The 23,727-nt window shown below is 45.4% G+C and overlaps 1 protein-coding gene across 19 annotated transcripts in view; it reads right to left on the reverse strand.

Moving 5' to 3' along the window:
* Positions 1-23,727, reverse strand: part of LOC110503394 (roundabout homolog 2) — a 621,451-nt gene that overhangs the window by 94,074 nt on the left and 503,650 nt on the right. For 13 of the 19 annotated variants that reach the window (XM_036961736.2, XM_036961739.2, XM_090218878.1 and 10 more), the window contains exons 3-7: positions 21,086-21,243; positions 19,702-19,822; positions 17,423-17,561; positions 3,379-3,515; positions 218-229 (exon numbers count right to left, since the gene is read on the reverse strand). In XM_036961736.2, coding sequence (XP_036817631.1) covers positions 218-229; positions 3,379-3,515; positions 17,423-17,561; positions 19,702-19,822; positions 21,086-21,243 — 567 coding nt within the window. The remainder of the gene's footprint in view (positions 1-217; positions 230-3,378; positions 3,516-17,422; positions 17,562-19,701; positions 19,823-21,085; positions 21,244-23,727) is intronic. The other 6 variants (XM_090218873.1, XM_090218876.1, XM_036961728.2 and 3 more) reach the window with 1 other exon arrangement.

Consider the following 23,727-nt stretch of genomic DNA (forward strand, 5'->3'; position numbering starts at 1 on the left):
AAGCAAGCAAGGCTGAAGCTGATGACTGTACTAAAAAGTCCCCTCTGTAACCATTTGAGATAGACAAGCAGGGTTTTAGGGTAAAGGCGTGGTACGGAGTGATACAACATCTGTGTTAATACAGAAAGGTGAGGGTCGTTGCAATCTGCAAGGCAGCGAGGGTGTGTGTATGGAGAGAACATGCAGGATGGACTGGGGTCATCAGGATGGTACTTACCGACAGGGCGAGCTGGACACACCACAATGAAGAGGTGGAAAAACAAATAGGGAAATTAAAGTCAAACAAATCATAAGATATAAGGGGAATGAATGACATGTCGTGTTGAGGTATACAGTTCTAGTACAGGGTACGTATGACAGATAAGATCCTATTGAAGGGAATTCACCTTTAACACAGCTTTAACAGTGTGCTGTGTAAAAGAGCCTCTCCAGCGAACTGTCAGGGATGCCCAATCTGAATATAGCACCTCATTGTGGTGGAATGGATCAATGAATAGATCAATAGTATTTCTGGGAAGCCATGCTCTTGTACCATCAACATAGTCTTATTCAGACGAGAGCAGGAAAACATTGGGGCTCTGAAGGGTTCTTGTTATTGGATCTGCTCTGTCTGCATTCATGAATTCTACAGATCCTAGGGTGGTGTGTGTTTGGAACAGCAAGGCAGTGTGTGTGTTCATCAGAGAGTGATAGCGAGAGAGAGAGAGAGAGAGAGAGAGAGAGAGAGAGAGAGAGAGAGAGAGAGAGAGAGAGAGAGAGAGAGAGAGAGAGAGAGAGAGAGAGAGAGAGAGAGAGAGAGAGAGAGAGAGAGAGAGAGACTAGAAATAGGTAAATCAAGAGGCAGTCTTCATATTTGATACCGGGATAGAGCCCAGCACCACCATATTGACATTAAGGAAGGAAGAGTTAGTGGAGAGAGTCTCTCTCTCTCTGTCGGTCTGTGTGTCGGTCTGTGTGTCTGTGGAATACCTCTACCTGTGCACCATGTATTCTACACTCAGCCCACTGAGCAGGGCTCAGAGACCAGGGCTCATATTATCCACTAGTCAAAAGGATGAACATTGAAGTCAACGCCCAGGTTATTCCTCCTCTATCCCCCAGGTCCTGTGGACGTTAAAGCAATCCACAGAGACCTCGAACAGTGTGAGATTTAATGGGCAAAAAAGGAGAGAGAGAGAGAGAGGGAGAGGGAGAGAGAGAGAGAGAGAGACAGAGAGAGACAGAGAGAGAGAGAGAGAAAGAGGGATAGAGATATTTTTGATTAACCTTCAACACCTACAGTGCAGTGGTGCAGTGTAGACCAGTTAACTGTGGAAGGGCTTCAGTGACTGAGGGGATAACATTGCTAACAAACCACCATGGGGGAAGTGTGTGTGTGTGTGTTCTCCGTTTGGAGTGTGTGTGTGTGTGTGTGTGTGTGTGTGTGTGTGTGTGTGTGTGTGTGTGTGTGTGTGTGTGTGTGTGTGTGTGTGTGTGTGTGTGTGTGTGTGTGTGTGTGTGTGTAAATAATTAAATGGATTCAGAGACAGAACATGTTTTTCTTGGCTGTGGCAGTCAGCACTATTTGAAGGAAAGACTCTTTGTGGAAACACTACTGTTCCATAGTAGGTCAACCATACTACTAGTCATTCCACTAGTCACACTACTAGTCATTCCACTAGTCACACTACTAGTCATTCCAATAGTCTCATTACTAGCCTCACCACTAGTCAAACTACTAGTCATTCCAATAGTCTCATTACTAGCCTCACCACTAGTCATACTACTAGTCACACTACTAGTCATTCCAATAGTCTCATTACTAGCCTCACCACTAGTCATACTACTAGTCATTCCAATAGTCTCATTACTAGCCTCACCACTAGTCATACTACTAGTCACACTACTAGTCATTCCAATAGTCTCATTACTAGCCTCACCACTAGTCATACTACTAGTCATTCCAATAGTCTCATTACTAGCCTCACCACTAGTCATACTACTAGTCACACTACTAGTCATTCCAATAGTCTCATTACTAGTCATACTACTAGTCACACTACTAGTCACACTACTAGTCTCACTACTAGTCATACTACTAGTCACACTACTAGTCACACTACTAGTCATTCCACTAGTCTCACTACTAGTCATACTACTAGTCACACTACTAGTCATATGACAAGTCACACTACTAGTCAAACTACTAGTCATTCTACTAGTCATACTACTAATCATTATACTAGTCACACTACTAGTCACACTACTAGTCACTCTACTAGTCATTATCCTAGTCTCAAAACTAGTCATTCTACTAGTCATTCTACTAGTCATACTTCTAGTCATTCTACTAGTCATTCTACTAGTCATTCTACTAGTCAATCTACTAGTCTCAAAACTAGTCATTCTACTAGTCATACTACTAGTCATTCTACTAGTCATTCTACTAGTCTCAAAACTAGTCAAACTACTAGTCATTCTACTAGTCAAACCACTAGTCATTCTACTAGTCATACTACTAGTCATTCCACCAGTCTTTCTACTAGTCATTCTACTAGTCATTCTACTAGTCATTCTACTAGTCACACTACTAGTCATTCTACTAGTCACTCTACTAGTCACAATACTAGTCACTCTACTAGTCACACTACTAGTCACATTACTAGTCACTCTACTAGTCATACTACTAGTCACACTACTAGTCATACTACTAGTCACTCTACTAGTTACACTACTAGTGATTCTACTAGTCTAACTACTAGACATTATACTAGTGATACTACTAGTCATACTACTAGTCACTCTGCTAGTTACACTACTAGTCACTCTACTAGTCACACTATTGGTCATTCTACTAGTCACACTACTAGTCACACTACTAGTTATACTACTAGTCATTCTACTAGTCATACTACTAGTCATACTACTAGTCATTCTACTAGTCATTCTACTAGTCATACTACTAGTCATTTGATTAGTCACACTACTAGTCACACTACTAATCATACTACTAGTCATTCGATTAGTCACACTACTAGTCACACTACTAGTCATTCTACTTGTCATTCTACTAGCCATTCGATTAGTCACACTACTAGTCACACTACTAGTCATTCTACCAGTCATTCTACTAGTCATTCTACTAGTCATACTACAAGTCATTTGATTAGTCACACTACTAGTCACACTACTAGTCATACTACTAGTCATACTACTACTTATCACAAACTTAAAATGTATGTCTGTTTCGAGTAGAATTGATGTCTTACTTATAGCCATTTCTGATAAACTAAAACAATTATAAGATGCCAAGCTGTTCTGATTGGCATTCTGAATTTGCTCAGGATTATAGGATGAAAGAGGGAAAGAGGTGAGAGCCAGTGGACAGCCCTCACTCACCTCTGACGGTGAGGCTGGCAGAGGCCTCCACCTTGCCCACCCGGTTCTCTGCCAGGCAGGTGAAGGTGCCCTCGTCACTGGCCGATGCCTTCTTCACTCTCAGCAGGTAGTCCTCCTTGTCATACTTGATCTCGTACCTGGAAAACACACACAACACTGTCAGATTAAATGTCTTCTGATGAGAATCCCTGGAAAACACACACAACACTGTCAGATTAAATGTCTTCTGATGAGAATCCCTGGAAAACACACACAACACTGTCAGATTAAATGTCTTCTGTTGACATTGCATTTTTTGAAATAATATAATAATTGTTTTGAGTCCAAAGCTAATACACAGTGTTGAGTGAACCCATCAGTGGGGGGGGGGGGTTATAGGGGTGGGGGATTTACAGGGGTGGGGGAGATTTACATGACTGGAGCTGGGGTGGGAGGGGGGGGGGGTTATAGGGGTGGGGGGAGATTTACATGACTGGAGCTGGGGGTGGGAGTGGGGGGGGGGGGATTTATAGGGGTGGGGGGAGATTTACATGACTGGAGCTGGGGTGGGAGGGGGGGGATTTATAGGGGTGGGGGGAGATTCACATGACTGGAGCTGGGGATGGGAGGGTGGGAGGGGGGATTTATAGGGGTGGGGTGAGATGTACGTGACTGGAGCTGGGGTGGGAGGGGGGGATTTATAGGGGTGGGGGGAGATTCACATGACTGGAGCTGGGGTGGGAGGGGGGGGGGGTTTATAGGGGTGGGGGGAGATTTACATGACTGGAGCTGGGGTGGGAGGGGGGATTTATAGGGGTGGGGGATTTACAGGGGTGGGGGAGATTTACATGACTGGAGCTGGGGTGGGAGGGGGGGGGGTTATAGGGGTGGGGGGAGATTTACATGACTGGAGCTGGGGGTGGGAGTGGGGGGGGGGGATTTATAGGGGTGGGGGGAGATTTACATGACTGGAGCTGGGGTGGGAGGGGGGGGATTTATAGGGGTGGGGGGAGATTCACATGACTGGAGCTGGGGTGGGAGGGGGGGGTGGGTTACAGGGGTGGGGGAGATTTACATGACTGGAGCTGGGGGTGGGAGTGGGGGGGGGGATTTATAGGGGTGGGGGGAGATTTACATGACTGGAGCTGGGGTGGGAGGGGGGGGGGATTTATAGGGGTGGGGGGAGATTCACATGACTGGAGCTGGGGATAGGGAGGATTTACATGACTGGAGCTTGAGGGGGATTTACATGACTGGAACTGGGATGGGGGGGATTTACATGACTGGAGCTGGGGATGGGGGATTTACATGACTGGAGCTGGGGTGGGGGGGATTTAAATGACTGGAGCTGGGGTGGGGGGATTTACATGACTGGAGCTGGGGTGCGGGGAATTTAAATGACTGGAGCTGGGGATGGGGGGGATTTACATGACTGGAGCTGGGGTGGGGGGGATTTACATGACTGGAGCTGGGGTGGGGGGGATTTAAATGACTGGAGCTGGGGATGGGGGGGGTTTACATGACTGGAGATGGGGGGGATTTAAATGACTGGAGCTGGGGATGGGGGGGGATTTACATGACTGGAGATGGGGGGGATTTACATGACTGGAGCTGGGGATGGGGGATTTACATGACTGGAGATGGGGGGGATTTAAATGACTGGAGCTGGGGTTGGGGGATTTACATGACTGGAGATGGGGAGGATTTACATGACTGGAGATGGGGGGGGGGGGTTTACATGACTGGAGATGGGGGGGGGGGGATTTACATGACTGGAGCTGGGGGTGGTTGAGGATTTACATGACTGGAGATGGGGAGGATTTACATGACTGGAGATGGGGGGGGATTTACATGACTGGAGCTGGGGGGGATTTACATGACTGGAGCTGGGGGTGGTTGAGGATTTACATGACTAGAGATGGGGAGGATTTACATGACTGGAGATGGGGGGGGATTTACATGACTGGAGCTGGGGGTGGTTGAGGATTTACATGACTAGAGATGGGGGGGGATTTACATGACTGGAGCTGGGGGTGGTTGAGGATTTACATGACTGGATCTGGAGCTGGGGGTGTCATCACATTTTTTAAAATGTTTTAAAAAACACTGTCTACATGTATTTAGTCAGGCTGTCCTCTGATCCCAAACCTGTGGTTTGAGGTATCTGACAGGCTGAACTGAGAGGTGGTGCGTGTTTGAGAAAGAGAGACAAAGAGAGAGATACACACAGAGAGAGAGAGAGGGGTTGGGAGTTGTGGGGGTTGTATGGCAGTTGACAAGAGAAGGATGATGGTTTGATTAGTTGCCCTGGCTTCTGGAAGTGCGGTTAGCATGGCAATGTGAGTGTTGTGTTGAGTTGGCGGGGTGGTGTGGGGAGTGGTTTGGGGATGTGTGAAGGCTGACAGCCAGACAACAGTCTGTACCCAGTATGTCACTCAGACACTCTGAAATACTGAGGGGAAACACAGACAGAGACAGAGAGAGAGAGAGAGAGAGAGAGAGAGAGAGAGAGAGAGAGAGAGAGAGAGAGAGAGAGAGAGAGAGAGAGAGAGAGAGAGAGAGAGAGAGAGAGAGAGAGAGAGAGAGAGAGAGAGAGAGAGAGAGAGAGAGAGAGAGAGAGAGAGACAGACAGACAGACAGACAGACAGACAGACAGACAGACAGACAGACAGACAGACAGACAGACAGACAGACAGACAGACAGACAGACAGACAGACAGACAGACAGACCTGAAGAGACAAAATGCCAAGCCATACTAGCTTCTTACCAACATTTTCACACCAACATCTGAATCCTGGTCTAGTTTTAAGCTCCAGATCTCCATACTGTATCTACCTGGGAACAGTGATGTGGTGTGTAGAGAGACCACAGCTCAGGTCTAAGGTGAACTGATGGCCCCACAGCTCAGGTCTAAGGTGAACGATGGCCCCGTGCCACCAGCTGAACTAATCTGTTCTCTCTCTCTCTCTCGACATTTCCTGAGCAAATGTTTCATAGGCAGCTTTATTGAAGTGCATTCCTTCGCCCTGACTGCCAGCTCTATCTATCACATTGGCCCTTAACAAAAGTACAATTATTTGACTGAGTCATGACTAAATGCTTTGTTTTGGGGAGAGACAGGGGAGTCAGGGCAGAGCAGGTTGTGTGGAGGTGGGGAGGAGAATAAAGCTGTTATTGTTTGAATAGTGAGAGAGGCCTCCAAAGGAATGACACAGTGCCATTTGAGATGAGCCTGCCTGTCTGATGGAAAACAAACAAGCTAATGGAGACTAGAGACAGTCCTTCTCTGACTCTGCCTCAGGCTGAGACGGAAAATCAAGACTTCGAAGAGAACATTATATCTTGACTGAGGAGTGGGGGCGGGTGGAGGAGCGGGGGTTTAGGGAGGATGCAGGAACGGCACATATGCCCATTGTGATCATTGATATGAATGAAAACTGCCAATCTGTAATCAACATCCTAGAACAAATCAGCTAAGATTACAAGAACAGTGGAAACGCTGGTGGATAAAATACACTCAAACACACTCAAACACACTCAAACACACACACACACACACACACACACACACACACACACACACACACACACACACACACACACACACACACACACACACACACACACATTGAGAGAGAGGGAGAAACAGTAGCTCTTTCCTGTAGCTGGCTCGGTTTAGAGCTCTGATCTCTATAAGAGGAGGTATGTAATTACACATGGAATATGGAAAGGCTGTGGAGGGTAGAGCAGAGCCAAGTTCACCCTGCTGCCTGGCCTCTCCCTCGCCCTGAACTACAGAACACACACACAAATAAACACACACAGGGAAATACACACGGTACAGTACACAAAACACAGGAGGCTGGTGGCACCTTAATTGGGGAGGCCGGTCTCATGATAATGAATGGAGTGTTATTGGTGGAGTGGTGTGAAGTACATCAAACATATGATTTCCAGGTGTTTGACACCATTCCATTTGCTCCGTTCCAGCCACTATTATGACCCGTCCTCCCATCACAAAATCATACAGTACCATGCACACCCATACACAAAGTTACTAGCTTTCATATGCAGAGAGACGTCTAGTTACGGGAATGTAAACACATGCTAAGACAAGGCAGCATTTTTCTGGTTTGTTAACTGCATACCCAGGGCAGGGCCCACAGAGTTGAGGTGTTTGATACCCAGGGCAGGGCCCACCGAGTTGAGGTGTTTGATACACAGGGCAGGGCCCACAGAGTTGAGGTGTTTGATACACAGGGCAGGGCCCACAGAGTTGAGCTGTTTGATACACAGAGATAAGACTATAATGAGTACTGGACTGAGGAAGAACTCTTGACTCCCAAACTGTGCCTGTGCTGCTGCTGGAGAAGTGCTACAGTAGTTTTATAGCACACCTGACCTCGACATCAAACTAATGTGGCTCAAGAGAAAGTAGGGACTCAAAGATCTTTCAAAAACACTCATCTGTGTGTCACCTGAAGTGTCCTTGCTGTCTCACTGTGAGAGCTTCTTATCACCTGTGTGTGTGTGTGTGTGTGTGTGTGTGTGTGTGTGTGTGTGTGTGTGTGTGTGTGTGTGTGTGTGTGTGTGTGTGTGTGTGTGAGGTGTTATACAAGTGCTGTACAGTAACATAAATGAGTCAGTCTCCCAGGATTCAGGTGTGGGACTGAGGCCAGCTCTCTCCACTCTCAGTCTGTCTGACTCTGACTGTGTGGCTGTAGCTCAGAGAAGGTATCCTCTCTTCTCTGCTATGCTCTGATAGACAGTGCAGGGTGATCCTGTTTCATACACTCTGCCTGTCACTCTACCTGAGTCTGATCCAAGCAGCCAGGCTAACCTGTTGAGAGTTTGTCAACCGCGGGACAAAATCAATTAACCAGCCTTATGTATTGTCATCTTCCCTCTGTAGGGCTCTAGGGCAGTGCTCTCCCACCTCCCCTACTCTTCTTCTCCCTTTACAGCTTGTCTCGTAGCTGCCGTCTGCCATCTACCAACCACACAGACCATGGTGCTTTTACTCAACACACTGATCTAAGATCAGTTTTGTATTTATCCCCTAATGGTTTATTGTTCTTGTCCTTTTCGTAAAAAGTAATTTTAAAGTGTGTGCATGACACTGCAACAAATTTTGCCCAAGGGGACAATGACGTCGGTAAAGTAGATCTGTGCATCTTCTACCAGGAGCGCGGCCAGAGCCCATGGCGCCATGGTAAGCACAGCTAGGCATTTTAGAGTTTGTCAGAGTGGTTCTGAACAGACGCTGAAACTCTATAGGGAGATGTAGGAGATACAGCAGGAAAAACTCTACAGCAAAGAGCTCCTCACTGACAGATGCCTGGCAGATTGTGTGTGTGTGTGTGTGTGTGTGTGTGTGTGTGTGTGTGTGTGTGTGTGTGTGTGTGGCCACTTGTATATGTGTGCAAATGTTCAAAGTGTTTTTCCTCACATGAGAGGATGGAGACAGGAGCCATTTGAAGATTTTCCCACCAGAGATGAGGATCAATTATCTATACACTTGGTAGAATAGGGATGTATCCACACACTCACCCTAATTAAAGACATAGTATAGTTCTCTGCTATTTTCTGCTACCGTAAGTCTTTCATTTTCACTGGCTGACTTCATATTGTAGGCACACAGCATAATAGATTCAGCCTATTTCTAACACAAGATAACACACACACACACACACACACACACACACACACACACACACACACACACACAGACACACACACACACACACACACACACACACAGACACGCACACACACACACACACACACACACACACACACACACACACACACACACACACACACACACACACACAGACACGCACACACACACACACACACACAGACACGCACACACACACACACACACACACACACACACACACACACACACACACACACACACACACACACACACACACACACACACAAGCACACGCACGGATGAATACCAGATGGAAGTAATGGATACAGAAGTCGTAGCCTGCCATCTATTTTTCTGCTAAGATGTGGAGGTGAAGAATGACAACATCACTGTCTGTAACATCACTGTCTGTTACACAACTGTCTGTTACACCACTGTCTGTAACACCACTGTCTGTAACAACACTGTCTGTAACACCACTGTCTAACACCACTGTCTGTAACACCACTGTCTGTAACACCACTGTCTGTAACAACACTGTCTGTAACAACACTGTCTAACAACACTGTCTGTAACACCACTGTCTGTAACACCACTGTCTGTAACACCACTGTCTAACAACACTGTCTGTAACACCACTGTCTGTAACACCACTGTCTGTAACAACACTGTCTGTAACACCACTGTCTAACAACACTGTCTGTAACACCACTGTCTGTAACATCACAGTCTAACAACACTGTCTGTAACATCACTGTCTGTAACATCACTGTCTGTAACACCACTGTCTAACAACACTGTCTAACAACACTGTCTGTAACATCACTGTATGTAACACAACTGTCTAACAACACTGTCTGTAAAACCACTGTCTGTAACACCACTGTCTGTAACACCACTGTCTAACAACACTGTCTGTAACACCACTGTCTGTAACACCACTGTCTAACAACACTGTCTAACAACACTGTCTGTAACATCACTGTCTGTAATATCACTGTCTAACAACACTGTCTGTAAAACCACTGTCAAACAACACTGTCTGTAACACCACTGTCTGTAACATCACTGTCTGTAACACCGCTGTCTAACAACACCGTCTGTAACATCACTGTCTGTAACATCACTGTCTAACAACACTGTATGTAACACAACTGTCTAACAACACTGTCTGTAAAACCACTGTCTGTAACACCACTGTCTGTAACACCACTGTCAAACAACACTGTCTGTAACACCACTGTCTGTAACACCACTGTCTAACAACACTGTCTAACAACACTGTCTGTAACATCACTGTCTGTAATATCACTGTCTAACAACACTGTCTGTAAAACCACTGTCAAACAACACTGTCTGTAACACCACTGTCTGTAACATCACTGTCTGTAACACCGCTGTCTAACAACACCGTCTGTAACATCACTGTCTGTAACATCACTGTCTAACAACACTGTATGTAACACAACTGTCTAACAACACTGTCTGTAACACCACTGTCTGTAACACCACTGTCTAACAACACTGTCTAACAACACTGTCTGTAACATCACTGTCTGTAATATCACTGTCTAACAACACTGTCTGTAAAACCACTGTCAAACAACACTGTCTGTAACACCACTGTCTGTAACATCACTGTCTGTAACACCGCTGTCTAACAACACCGTCTGTAACATCACTGTCTGTAACATCACTGTCTAACAACACTGTATGTAACACAACTGTCTAACAACACTGTCTGTAAAACCACTGTCTGTAACACCACTGTCTGTAACACCACTGTCTAACAACACTGTCTGTAACACCACTGTCTGTAACACCACTGTCTAACAACACTGTCTAACAACACTGTCTGTAACATCACTGTCTGTAATATCACTGTCTAACAACACTGTCTGTAAAACCACTGTCAAACAACACTGTCTGTAACACCACTGTCTGTAACATCACTGTCTGTAACACCGCTGTCTAACAACACCGTCTGTAACATCACTGTCTGTAACATCACTGTCTAACAACACTGTATGTAACACAACTGTCTAACAACACTGTATGTAAAACCACTGTCAAACAACACTGTCTGTAACATCACTGTCTGTAACACCACTGTCTAACAACACTGTCTAACAACACTGTCTGTAACATCACTGTCTAACAACACTGTCTAACATCACTGTCTGTAACAACACTGTCAAACAACACTGTCTGTAACACCACTGTCTGTAACAACACTGTCTGTAACACCACTGTCTGTAACATCACTGTCTGTAACACCACTGTCTAACAACAACGTCTGTAACACCACTGTCTAACAACACTGTCTAACAACACCGTCTGTAACATCACTGTCTGTAACATCACTGTCTGTAACACCACTGTCTAACAACACCGTCTGTAACATCACTGTCTGTAACATCACTGTCTAACAACACTGTATGTAACACAACTGTCTAACAACACTGTCTGTAAAACCACTGTCAAACAACACTGTCTGTAACACCACTGTCTGTAACACCACTGTCTAACAACACTGTCTAACAACACTGTCTGTAACATCACTGTATGTAACACAACTGTCTAACAACACTGTATGTAACACCACTGTCTAACAACACTGTCTGTAAAACCAATGTCTAACAACACTGTCTAACAACACTGTCTGTAACATCACTGTCTAACAACACTGTCTAACATCACTGTCTGTAACAACACTGTATGTAACACCACTGTCTGTAACACCACTGTCTAACAACACTGTCTGTAACACCACTGTCTGTAACATCACTGTCTGTAACACCACTGTCTGTAACACCACTGTCTAACACCACTGTCTGTAACACCACTGTCTGAAACACCACTGTCTGAAACACCACTGTCTGTAACACCACTGTCTGTAACACCACTGTCTGTAACACCACTGTCTAACAACCCTGTCTGTAACACCACTGTCTGTAACACCACTGTCTGTAACACCACTGTCTAACAACACTGTCTGTAACAACACTGTCTGTAACACCACTGTCTAACACCACTGTCTGTAACACCACTGTCTGTAACACCACTGTATGTAACACCACTGTCTAACAACACTGTCTGTAAAACCAATGTCTAACAACACTGTCTAACAACACTGTCTGTAACATCACTGTCTAACAACACTGTCTAACAACACTGTCTGTAACAACACTGTATGTAACACCACTGTCTGTAACACCACTGTCTAACAACACTGTCTGTAACACCACTGTCTGTAACATCACTGTCTGTAACACCACTGTCTGTAACGCCACTGTCTGTAACACCACTGTCTGTAACGCCACTGTCTAACAACCCTGTCTGTAACACCACTGTCTGTAACACCACTGTCTAACACCACTGTCTGTAACACCACTGTCTGTAACACCCCTGTCTAACACCACTGTCTGTAACACCACTGTCTGTAACACCACTGTCTGTAACACCACTGTCTAACAACACTGTCTGTAACACCACTGTCTGTAACGCCACTGTCTGTAACACCACTGTCTGTAACACCACTGTCTGTAACACCACTGTCTAACAACACTGTCTGTAACACCACTGTCTGTAACGCCACTGTCTGTAACACCACTGTCTGTAACACCACTGTCTAACAACACTGTCTGTAACACCACTGTCTGTAACACCACTGTCTGTAAGATAAAGTAAATTGCACACTCACACACACACACACACACACACACACACACACACACACACAAACACACAAACACACAAACACACAAACACACAAACACACAAATACAAAGATGAAGTGTGTTAAAAAGGAAAGCATGGGACATGAAAGTGGGTGTAGCGTGTCAGGGAGCTGCAGCTCTGGGGTCGGGGGCACTAAGGGTATGAATACAGATGGGCTACTGGGGCGGATGGATTCAGATAAGAGGAGGGCACAAGGGTCAGAGGGAGGGAGCGAGAGGAGGGAGAGAGAGGGAGAAAGGGATTTGGGCCACACAGAGAGTGCTGGGAGATGAAACACACCCTGTCCAAGTCCGTTCCCTGGGATTTGGGGCTCGCTATAGTTGACTCTTCTGAATCTCTCCGCCTGGAAAAAATGAGCTTTCTGTTCCTCTCTGTTCCTCCCATCCTGGTTCTCAGATGTGGCAGAGGGATTTCCATGGGCTCCCTCCTCTCCACTTTACTGAATGATGTAAAGAAACCTCCCTCTTCCAGCCATATGGACGTTACACACAAGTTCTACAGATCTGGTTCAAGCCTGTGTGTTTGGTCACATAACACATTATTATGTTTATACCAGCGTTAAAGCTACCCTAGTACAGCAACACACACTGCAATCTTGTAAAATGTGCCACTAAGCCTCTATTCACCATAGTGAAAACACCACCACACTCTCCCTGAGTTACCTCATATCAGGGCCTGTGTACCAGTGTCTGTGTTTCCCTGAGAGACAACTAGAGCCACCAAGAACATTAAAGAGATGTTTACTCATCTGAAGCTCCAGCTATCATCCTTTGAAACACACACACACACACACACACACACACACACACACACACACACACACACACACACACACACACAATCTGCCAGGCATCTGTCAGTGAGGGGATCTTTGCTGTAGAGTTTTTCCTGCTGTATCTCCTACATCTCCCTATAGAGTTTCAGCGTCTGTTCAGAACCACTCTGACAAACTCTAAAATGCCTATCTGTGGTTACCATGGCGCCATGGGCTCTGGCAGTGCTCCTGGTAGAAGATGCACAGATCTACTTTACCGACGTCATTGTCCCCTTGGGCAAAATTTGTTGCAGTGTCATGCACACACTTTAAAATGAAGTTTATGAAAAGGACAACAACAATATACTAGGACCAGCTAACACTAACCTAAACCATTAGGGGATAAATACAAAACTGATCTTAGATCAGTGTCTAGGGCTAATAGCACCATGCTCTGCATGGATAGTATGGTTGGTAGACTATGCATGGTTGCATGGTTGGTAGACAGCAGACGGTAGCTACGGGACACGCCAATCAAAGTCAGGCAGACAGGGTGGAGGGGGGTGGCATCAGGACATATATCAAATGGAGGTAAGGGGGGGATCAGGACATATATAAAATGTAGGGAAGTAGGGATCAGGACATATATATATGAAATGGAGGGAAGGGGGATCAGGACATATATAAAATGGAGGGAAGGGAGGATCAGTACATATATAAAATGGAGGGAAGGGGGATCAGGACATATATAAAATGGAGGGAAGGGGGATCAGGACATATATAAAATGGAGGGAAGGGGGGGATCAGTACATATATAAAATGGAGGGAAGGGGGATCAGGACATATATACAATGGAGGGAAGGGAGGGATCAGTACATATATAAAATGGAGGGAAGGGGGGATCAGGATATATATATATATAAAATGGAGGGAAGGGGGGGATCAGGACATTTATAAAATGGAGAGAAGGGGGGATCAGGACATATATAAAATGAAGGGAAGGGGGGATCAGGACATATATAAAAGGGAGGGATAGGGGGATCAGGACATATATAAAGGGAGGGATGGGGGGATCAGGACATATATAAAGGGAGGGATGGGGGGGATCAGGACATATATAAAGGGAGGGATGGGGGGGATCAGGACATATATATATGTATACAAGCACAGGCACATACACACAGCGTGGTTGTGTCTTTCAGGGCTGGCACTGGTTCTGGTGTTCAATGTATTTTAATATCCTGGCAGCTATGTGTGTTAGTGTGAAAATGTGTGCATCATTATCTGCAGGCAGACTGAATTAAATATATTTCTATTCCATATTATGAAGTTTCTTTCTATCAGACAGGCAGTGTGTTTGATGTTGTAACTGCAGATACGCTGCACAGTGGGGAAAGATACTGACTTGTACAATAAAACGACTGTTCACTCACAGAGACAACAAAGACTGCAGAGAATGTCCAAATTAAAATAATACACCCTTCACACATTCATCCAGTCTGCTTCAAAGGAGAGTGAGTACAGATAGCACTGGAAACAAATACAACACTGTAATTATGAACACTGAGATAGTGATCGTCTAATCATTTAGTTGCCTTTGTTTCCCATGTTCCGTGCTTTCTCCTCCAAACACGACTGTACTTCAAAAGGTAAGATACAGCAAGAGAGACATTCTTATTCTAGGATTTATCCTATGCTATTAAACTCATGAGTGTGTTAATACATTTTTTTACAATGAATACTATGTCCTTTCCTGAAGCAAAGCTACGTCAAAGACATGAATGAGTAAGTTAGTTGTGTCTATTTGGCTTAGCTCATGAACCCTACCTTATGCACCCTGCATTATGAACCCTACCTCATGAACCCTATCCTATGCACCCTACCCTATGAACCCTACCTTATAAACCCGTACATAATGAACCCTACCTCATGAACGCTACCCTACAAACAAAGCAGCTAGCAGCTAGCAGCTAGCCTTGACAAATGTCTGTTAGCCTGTGTTTAATGTGATGACCTTCGTGCTTCATTTATAAATCGGGAGGTGACGGAATGGCACGACAGGGGTCTGGGGAGCTCTGAGGTACTGGAATGCATGAACTAAAAAAAAATCACCTTATGTGAGAGATTCAAGCACGCTTCTCTTTCTCACCACAGAAACAACCGTACGTTGGTCTCTAGGTTACAATGTTGAGCAAACCATAAACCCGGGCCGGCCCAACACAAAACATCAGGCACATTTTCACATTACATTTTATACAGGGCAGGAGAATTTCAGTGCTGGCAACACGAATCAACACTGATCACTTTTTTACGTTGCAAACAGTGACAATCATTTTTCATGCGAAGAGAGGCACCAGATCTCGGATAAAATAGGTTCTGGAATGAGAGATGCAGGATCTGGCTTAAATGAATCACTGGATGACCTTAGCAGTGAGTGACCCAAGTGTTGGACAGTCCAGTCTCTTTGAAGGTTGGTAGTGACACAACCCTGCTTCTGACGTGACACAGTCCTGCTTTTGACTCTCTGTGAAGTGAATGTGAGCCACAGTGGGGCACAGGGAGTACAGGGCCAATAGAGGGCACCAAACAAGAACAAAATCACTGCTGGCACTAGTTGGAGAGAAGACGTTTAACAGGAACCAGAGTGGGACAGTTTTCTGTATAAACTATGACACACACAGAACCCACAGGCTCTTTCTGTTTCTCTCTCTTTCTCAGAAAGGGTGAATGAGTTTATTGTTGTGTGGTGTGTGTGCGTGTGATTTTGTGCCAAGTTCTCACCTGTACAGCTGCACCTGCACACACTCCCAGGGTCACGTTCTCAGTTGGCACACTCATAGATACTCTGTCTGTCTGTCTGTCTGTCTGTCTGTCTGTCTGTCTGTCTGTCTGTCTGTCTGTCTGTCTGTCTGTCTGTCTGTCTGTCTGTCTGTCTGTCTGTCTGTCTGTCTGCCTGCCTGCCTGCCTGCCTGCCTGCCTGCCTGCCTGCCTGCCTGCCTGCATGCCTGCCGACAGACTCTGGCCTCTGTTATGGCCACGTTGGCTGACCACTGATTGACAGACAGAGCTATGGGGACACAGTGTGTTTGTCTAGCTGCTAGCAGGGTTACCCTGTGTGCTTAATGAGTGTTGTGAACAGCCTAATGGTCCTGTTTAATGCCTGCTGGCTGGCAGGTGAGAGAGAGCTGGCATCAGTCCTATCTGTCCTGTAGAGTTATCAGCACACAGAGTGAGAGAGAGAGAGAGAGAGAGAGAGAGAGAGAGAGAGAGAGTTGTCTCTCTTACATTGATCACTCCTTAGTTAGTCTATATAAACTACATCATGACACCTCAGCTATACAGGATCAATCACTCAATGCTAATGATTGAGGAGACAGAGGGGGGCCAAGGGAGGACATCAAAGAATATACAGTACCAGTGAAGAGTTTGTACACACCTACTAATTCAAGGGTTTCTCTATATGTGTACTATATCCTACATTGTAGAATAATAGAAAAGACATCAAAACTATGAAATAACACATATGTAATCATGTAGTTACCAAAAAAATATTAAACACATCAAAATATATTTGATTTGATTTCAAAGTAGCCACCCTTTGCCTTGATGAAAGCTTTCCACTCTCTTGGCATTCTCTCAACCAGCTTCACACGGAATGCTATTCTAACAGTCTTGGCATTCTCTCAACCAGCTTCATCTGGAATGCTTTTCCAACAGCCTTGTCATCCTCTCAACCAGCTTTGAATATTTTTCTGTAAAGTGTTTCCCGAATGCACATTTCGATGGTTGTTTGTTTGATATATTGATTGGTTGATTAGTTGTTTGTTTGATAGATTGATTGATTGGTTGGTTTACTGATATGTTGATCAAATAGAGAAAACAGAGTACTACCGAAGAAGGGTCTTACCTCCCACGGGGCACATCAACATCATTCTTCCTCCAGCGTACGTTGGGCTGGGGGTCTCCCTGCACCTGGCACCTGAACTCTACCCCCTCCTCCTCCAGGACCACTTGGTTGATGGGCCGACGCAGGAAGGTGGGACGCTCTGGAGGACAGAGAGAGGAAATGAGGGAGAGAGACAGAGAGAAATAAATAAAGACAGACAGACAGACAGACAGACAGACAGACAGACAGACAGACAGACAGACAGACAGATAGACAGATAGACAGATAGATAGATAGATAGATAGATAGATAGATAGATAGATAGATATATAGATAGATAGATAGATAGATAGATAGATAGATAGATAGATAGATAGATAGATAGATAGATAGATAGATGTTGATATTGTGGATATTGTTACGCGTATTACTTTTTGTCCATGTTCCGTGTTTTGGACACATTTTATGTTACTTTGTGCTGTCATTTTGACCGGAATAAAAAGTGCGCCTGTTCACTACACTCTACTCTCCTGCACCTGACATCTCGTCCAATACACACTCCTAACAGTTATAGCCTCCCTACTGTCTTTTTAATGTTGTTTTATTTCTTTACTTACCTATTGTTCACCTAATACCTTTTTTTGCACTGTTGTTTAGAGCCTGTAAGTAAGCAAGTAAAATGAGTCGAGGTCTTTGAGCCCAACAAGTGGCAGGAGTCTTTGAAGAAACCTTCGAAACCCCCACCTGCTGTTCAAAGACCTTTATACAAGAAACCTTCCTCCAGAAATAAAGGCTTCTCCCCAGTGGGTGTGACACCTACTCCTGTTGCCTGCTGCACTGCTGCCTGGATTCCACCTGGCGATCTGATGGTACACTGTCCTACTCTCAGCACGTATCAAAGCTGCAGGCTAAAGTTAAATCTAGACTTGGTTTCCTCTATTGTAATCGCTCCTTATTCACCCCAGCTGCCAAACTAACTCTGATTCAGATGACCATCCTCACCATGCTAGATTACAGAGACGTAATTTATAGATCGGCAGGTAAGTGTGCTCTCGAGCGGCTAGATGTTCTTTACCATTCGGCCATCAGATTTGCCACCAATGCTCCTTATAGGACACATCACTGCACTCTATACTCTTCTGTAAGATGGTCATCTCTGTATACCCATCACACTCCCCCCTATCTGTGATATCTACTGCTGCCCTCATCCTCCACATACAACACCCGTTCCGCTAGTCACATTTTGTTGAATCTCCCCAAAGCACACAAATTCCTGGGTCGCTCCTCTTTTCAGTTCGCTGCAGCTAGCGACTGGAACGAGCTGCAACAAACACTCAAACTGGACAGTTTTATCTCCATCTCTTCATTCAAAGACTAAGTCATGGACACTCTTACTGACAGTTGTGGCTGATTTGTGTGATGTATTGTTGTCTCTACCTTCTTGCTCTTTTTGCTGTTGTCTGTGCTCAATAATGTTCCATGTTTTGTGCTGCTACCATGTTGTCCTGATACCATGTTGTTGCTATGTTGTGTTGCTACCATGCTGTGTTGTCATGTGTTGCTGCCTTGCTATGTTGTTGTCTTAGGTCTCTCTTTATGTAGTGTTGTGGTGTCTCTCTTGTCGTGATGTGTGTTTTGTCCTATATTTATATTTAATAAAATAAAATAAATAATCCCAGCTCCCGTCTCCGCAGGGGGCCTTTTGCCTTTTGGTAGGCCTCACTGTAAATAAGAATTTGATCTTAACTGACTTGCCTAGTTAAATAAAGGTTAAATAAAAATAAAATAAACAAATAGAGTGACTCAGCTCAGTATAATGATGACTGCTTCAGCAGTTACTGTACATAAATAATTCTTAGATAGCGTCAAAAAGGGTTTAGTTTAATTGGTGGGTCAGGAGAAAATGTATGTTTTTACCACCTTTTTCTCCCCAATTTCGTGGTATCCATTTTGCGATCAATTGCTTCTCATTGCTGCAACTCCCCGACGGGCTGCGAAACGTTATCCGCCAAGCCACGCTTCTTTTCAACCAGTCGCTAGAGCACAATGAACAAAGGAAAGCCCCCCCCCCCCCCCCCCCCCCCCCCCCCCCCCCGGACAAACCCTCCAAACTTGGACGACACTGGGCCAATTGTGCACCGCCCTATGTGACTCCTGGTCACGGCCGGTTGTGATCGAACCAAAGGCTGTAGTGATGCCACAACACTGTGATGCAGTGCCTTAGACCTCTGCGCCACTCAGGAGGCCATGCGAAAAAATGTAAAACACATTTGGGAGCACTGTCAGGCATTCATGCTTACCAAACACAGTCAGCTGGGCCGTCTCACTGTCTCTCTCTCCCACCATGTTTGTGCCAACACAGATGAACATGCCAGCATCACTCTTCCTGGTGTTGGAGATCATCAGCTTCCCTCCTCGGATCTGAGGACACAGGGAAACAAGTTGATCTATATACCTCACACGGGCCTATGACCAGGGCTTGGTTAGTATTATGTGGTTAGTTAGTGGCATGTGGTTAGTTAGTAGCATGTGGTTAGTTAGTAGCATGTGGTTAGTTAGCAGCATGTGGTTAGTTAGCAGCATGTGGTTAGTTAGCAGCATGTGGTTAGTTAGTGGCATGTGGTTAGTTAGCAGCATGTGGTTAGTTAGTAGCATGTGGCTAGTTAGCAATATGTGGTTAGTTAGTAGCATGTGGCTAGTTAGCAGCATGTGGTTAGTTAGCAGCATGTGGTTAGTTAGTAACATGTGGTTAGTTAGTAGCATGTGGTTAGTTAGCAGCATGTGGCTAGTTAGTTAGTTAGTAGCATGTTGTTAGTTAGTAGAATGTGGTTAGTTAGAAGCATGTGGTTAGTTAGAAGCATGTGGTTAGTTAGCAGCATGTGGCTAGTTAGTTAGTTAGTTAGTAGCATGTTGTTAGTTAGAAGCATGTGGTTAGTTAGAAGCATGTGGTTAGTTAGAAGCATGTGGTTAGTTAGTAACATGTGGTTAGTTAGTAGCATGTGGTTAGTTAGCATCATGTGGCTAGTTAGTTAGTTAGTTAGTAGCATGTTGTTAGTTAGTATACTGTGGTTAGTTAGAAGCATGTGGTTAGTTAGAAGCATGTGGTTAGTTAGTAGCATGTGGTTAGTTAGTAGCATGTGGTTAGTTAGTAGCATGTGGTTAGTTAGTAGCATGTGGTTAGTTAGCAGCATGTGGTTAGTTAGTAGTATGTGGTTAGTTAGTAGCATGTGGTTAGTTAGTAGCATGTGGTTAGTTAGAAGCATGTGGTTAGTTAGTAGCATGTGGTTAGTTAGTAGCATGTGGTTAGTTAGAAGAATGTGGTTAGTTAGAAGCATGTGGTTAGTTAGTAGCATGTGGTTAGTTAGTAGCATGTGGTTAGTTAGTAGCATGTGGTTAGTTATTAGGATGTGGTTAGTTAGTAGCATGTGGTTAGTTAGTAGCATGTGGTTAGTTAGTAGCATGTTGTTAGTTAGAAGCATGTGGTTAGTTAGTAGCATGTGGTTAGTTAGTAGCATGTGGTTAGTTAGTATCATGTGGTTAGTTAGTCGCATGTGGTTAGTTAGTAGCATGTGGTTAGTTAGTAGCATGTGGTTAGTTAGTAGCATGTGGTTAGTTAGTAGCATGTGGTTAGTTAGTAGCATGTGGTTAGTTAGTAGCATGTGGTTAGTTAGTATTAGTACTTACTGTAATCCTGTCCTCCTTGTCTTCGATGCGTACTTTGTCCTTCTTCCAGTAGATGGTTGGTTCAGGGTGACCTCTAGGCGGGATACACTCCAGGATGGCCGGCTCCCCGGCTGCCACCACCACGTCTGTAGGGTTCTGTCTGAAGTCATCACGCAGCACTGAGGAGAAAGAGACAGAGGAGAGAGAGATGGAGGGTGAGCCTGGGGAGACGACTCTGCAATGACGAAACACTTTATCTGATCTAATACTTAGCTAGGTGAACACAATGAGTTGCATTGTTTAGTGTGTGTGTGCGTGTGTGTGTGTGTGTGTGTGTGTGTGTGTGTGTGTGTGTGTGTGTGTGTGTGTGTGTGTGTGTGTGTGTGTGTGTGTGTGTGTGTGTGTGTGTGTGTATGTGTATGTGTGTGTGGTGAGTGCATGGTGAGATGCTGCTGCTGTGTGTTAGACTGAAATGTGAGGTTTCATCTGACTGGTCTAGCACAAGTAGCGGCTAATTGGAGTTAATGGAGGTCCCAGGGGAGGCAGCAGTCCAAACACACACACAATGCCCTGAAGCATGGTATCACTCACATCACAGAGTTCACAGAGGCACAGCACTGTTCAGTACCGTGGGCACGCACGCACGCACGCACGCACGCACGCACGCGCACACACACACACACACACACACACACACACACACACACACACACACACACACACACGCACACACACACACACACACACACAGTCCGTGGGTGGTCTGGCAAACAATGTTTCCGCTATCTTATCCTCCCCCTCAGGTAGTCCTTTCGACACACAGATCCCCTCTCAGCCTGTCTAGTGTTCTGTCATACACACAGAACAGCTCATTATCAACCAGGCAATGGCTGCACATGTTAACACTTTACAATACACCTCAATCCCCATTAGTTACTGGAGACTACACCTGCATCAGTGTCTTATATGTTAACAAATTGCCTTACACAAACTGCTGAACAGACATGAAGCGCTGCTTCTCAGAGAGCAAATGACCTTAAAAGCTCAGGCTACTTGTTATAATCACAAATTGGGGATCATTCTAGAACATGCTGGGTGCGCTCACGCTGACGTTTTCCCGCTTAACCCAAACCAAATCCACTGAATTCCAAATGAGTATTTGCGTCATGGCGGACAGTGACTGCAGCCGTGTATCTGGGGACACATGTAAAGGATGAAAGAAGAAGAAGAAGGAGATGTTTGAGGAGCGCTAAATTAAGGGCAGCACCACAGGTTCTTGTTCAAATCCCCCTGTGGTGCTGCCTGTACACACACAGGGAGAAGGGGTTGGATTAGACTGGGATAATAGGTCCTAGTGGGCTTTTCTGCCCTTTCCTCTCCCTTCCCCTCCCTTCCCCTCCCCTCCCTTCCTCTCCTCTGCTGTGCTTTACAAGGCCCACCACACCACTGTGTGTTGATTTATTTATTTAACAAGGGATACATAGAGGGATATAGGGGGACTTTTGTGTGACACAAATTCAAATGAAACCCTCTCAAACTGGGAGGAGAGAGTACACAAAGAGAGCTGCTTCTCTCTCGATGGAGGGAGCGTGGGAGAGGGAGCAAGGGAAACAGATCGAGAGAGAGAGAGGGATTGACAGAGAGATCTAGAGCAGTGGCTAGGGTGGGTTCCGGGTGGGTTCCCTCCCCGGGTGGGTTCCCTCCCACCCGGGTTCCCTCCCCAGGTCCCTCCCAGGTCCCTCCCATTGTTGATTTTTGGCCGAGCTAGGATGCAGCACTCTGCACTAAAGAGCTGCTGTAATTAGCCAGTCCCAGAAAGATAGACCCCCTGGACAGACAGACAAGGTGGAGACTGGAGCCTCAGCCTGCCTGGTTACTCTGTTTCCATCCCGAACAGAGTCCTGCTGTCTGGACTAGCCACTGTGGACAATGCCTGTTGTTTTGGTATTTGTGTTTGCGGACCTTTTCTTTGAAGGTGGGAGTTTCTGTCCAGATCAATTACCTTTAAAGAAATGGAAAACAGATCTACAGATCTACTGATCTTCCGTGAGTGTCACGGATCCCTCCGGAACTTTCATCACGCACACCTGTCCCTTATTCCCACTGATTAGTATTTGTATATATGTACCCTTTGGTTTCCATGGTCTGGTCGATTATTGTTACTATGTCCGTTGGTGCGTGTGAGTACCTGTGCTGTGTGTTTTGGGCTTTCGTGCCCTTGTGGATTGCGCAGATGATTACGGGTCTCGTCCCGTGTGTTATTTATTCGAGGTACTCCTCGCTCTTTTGTTTGGGTTTCAACCCTGTGTTTTTGTTACGCGTTTGTTTGGTCTTCGTCCCTGTGCCCTTAACACAGCACGCCGTAATTTGGGTGAAATAAAAACGCATATTACGCATTCCTGCATCTGTCTCCCGAATCTCTTCATACCAACTTGACAGTATGTTGTATTATATGTGTGCTTGTACACATTTTCTACAGTATTGCAGAAGCTACCAAGCCCCTCCCCTATACAAACAAACACACACCCCTGCAAACAGACACACTTTTTGTGGCATGGCCAAACACTGAGCTCCCAACAGCTACAACCCAACACAGATAAAGTGAATTCGGGTGAGAGGATTATGGTCTGTGTGTTGGTTCTGGGTTCTGTCATACCAACACG

The sequence above is a fragment of the Oncorhynchus mykiss genome, chromosome 24 (assembly GCF_057628025.1).
Source record: "Oncorhynchus mykiss isolate SJ-2025 chromosome 24, ASM5762802v1, whole genome shotgun sequence".
Taxonomy (NCBI): domain Eukaryota; kingdom Metazoa; phylum Chordata; class Actinopteri; order Salmoniformes; family Salmonidae; genus Oncorhynchus; species Oncorhynchus mykiss.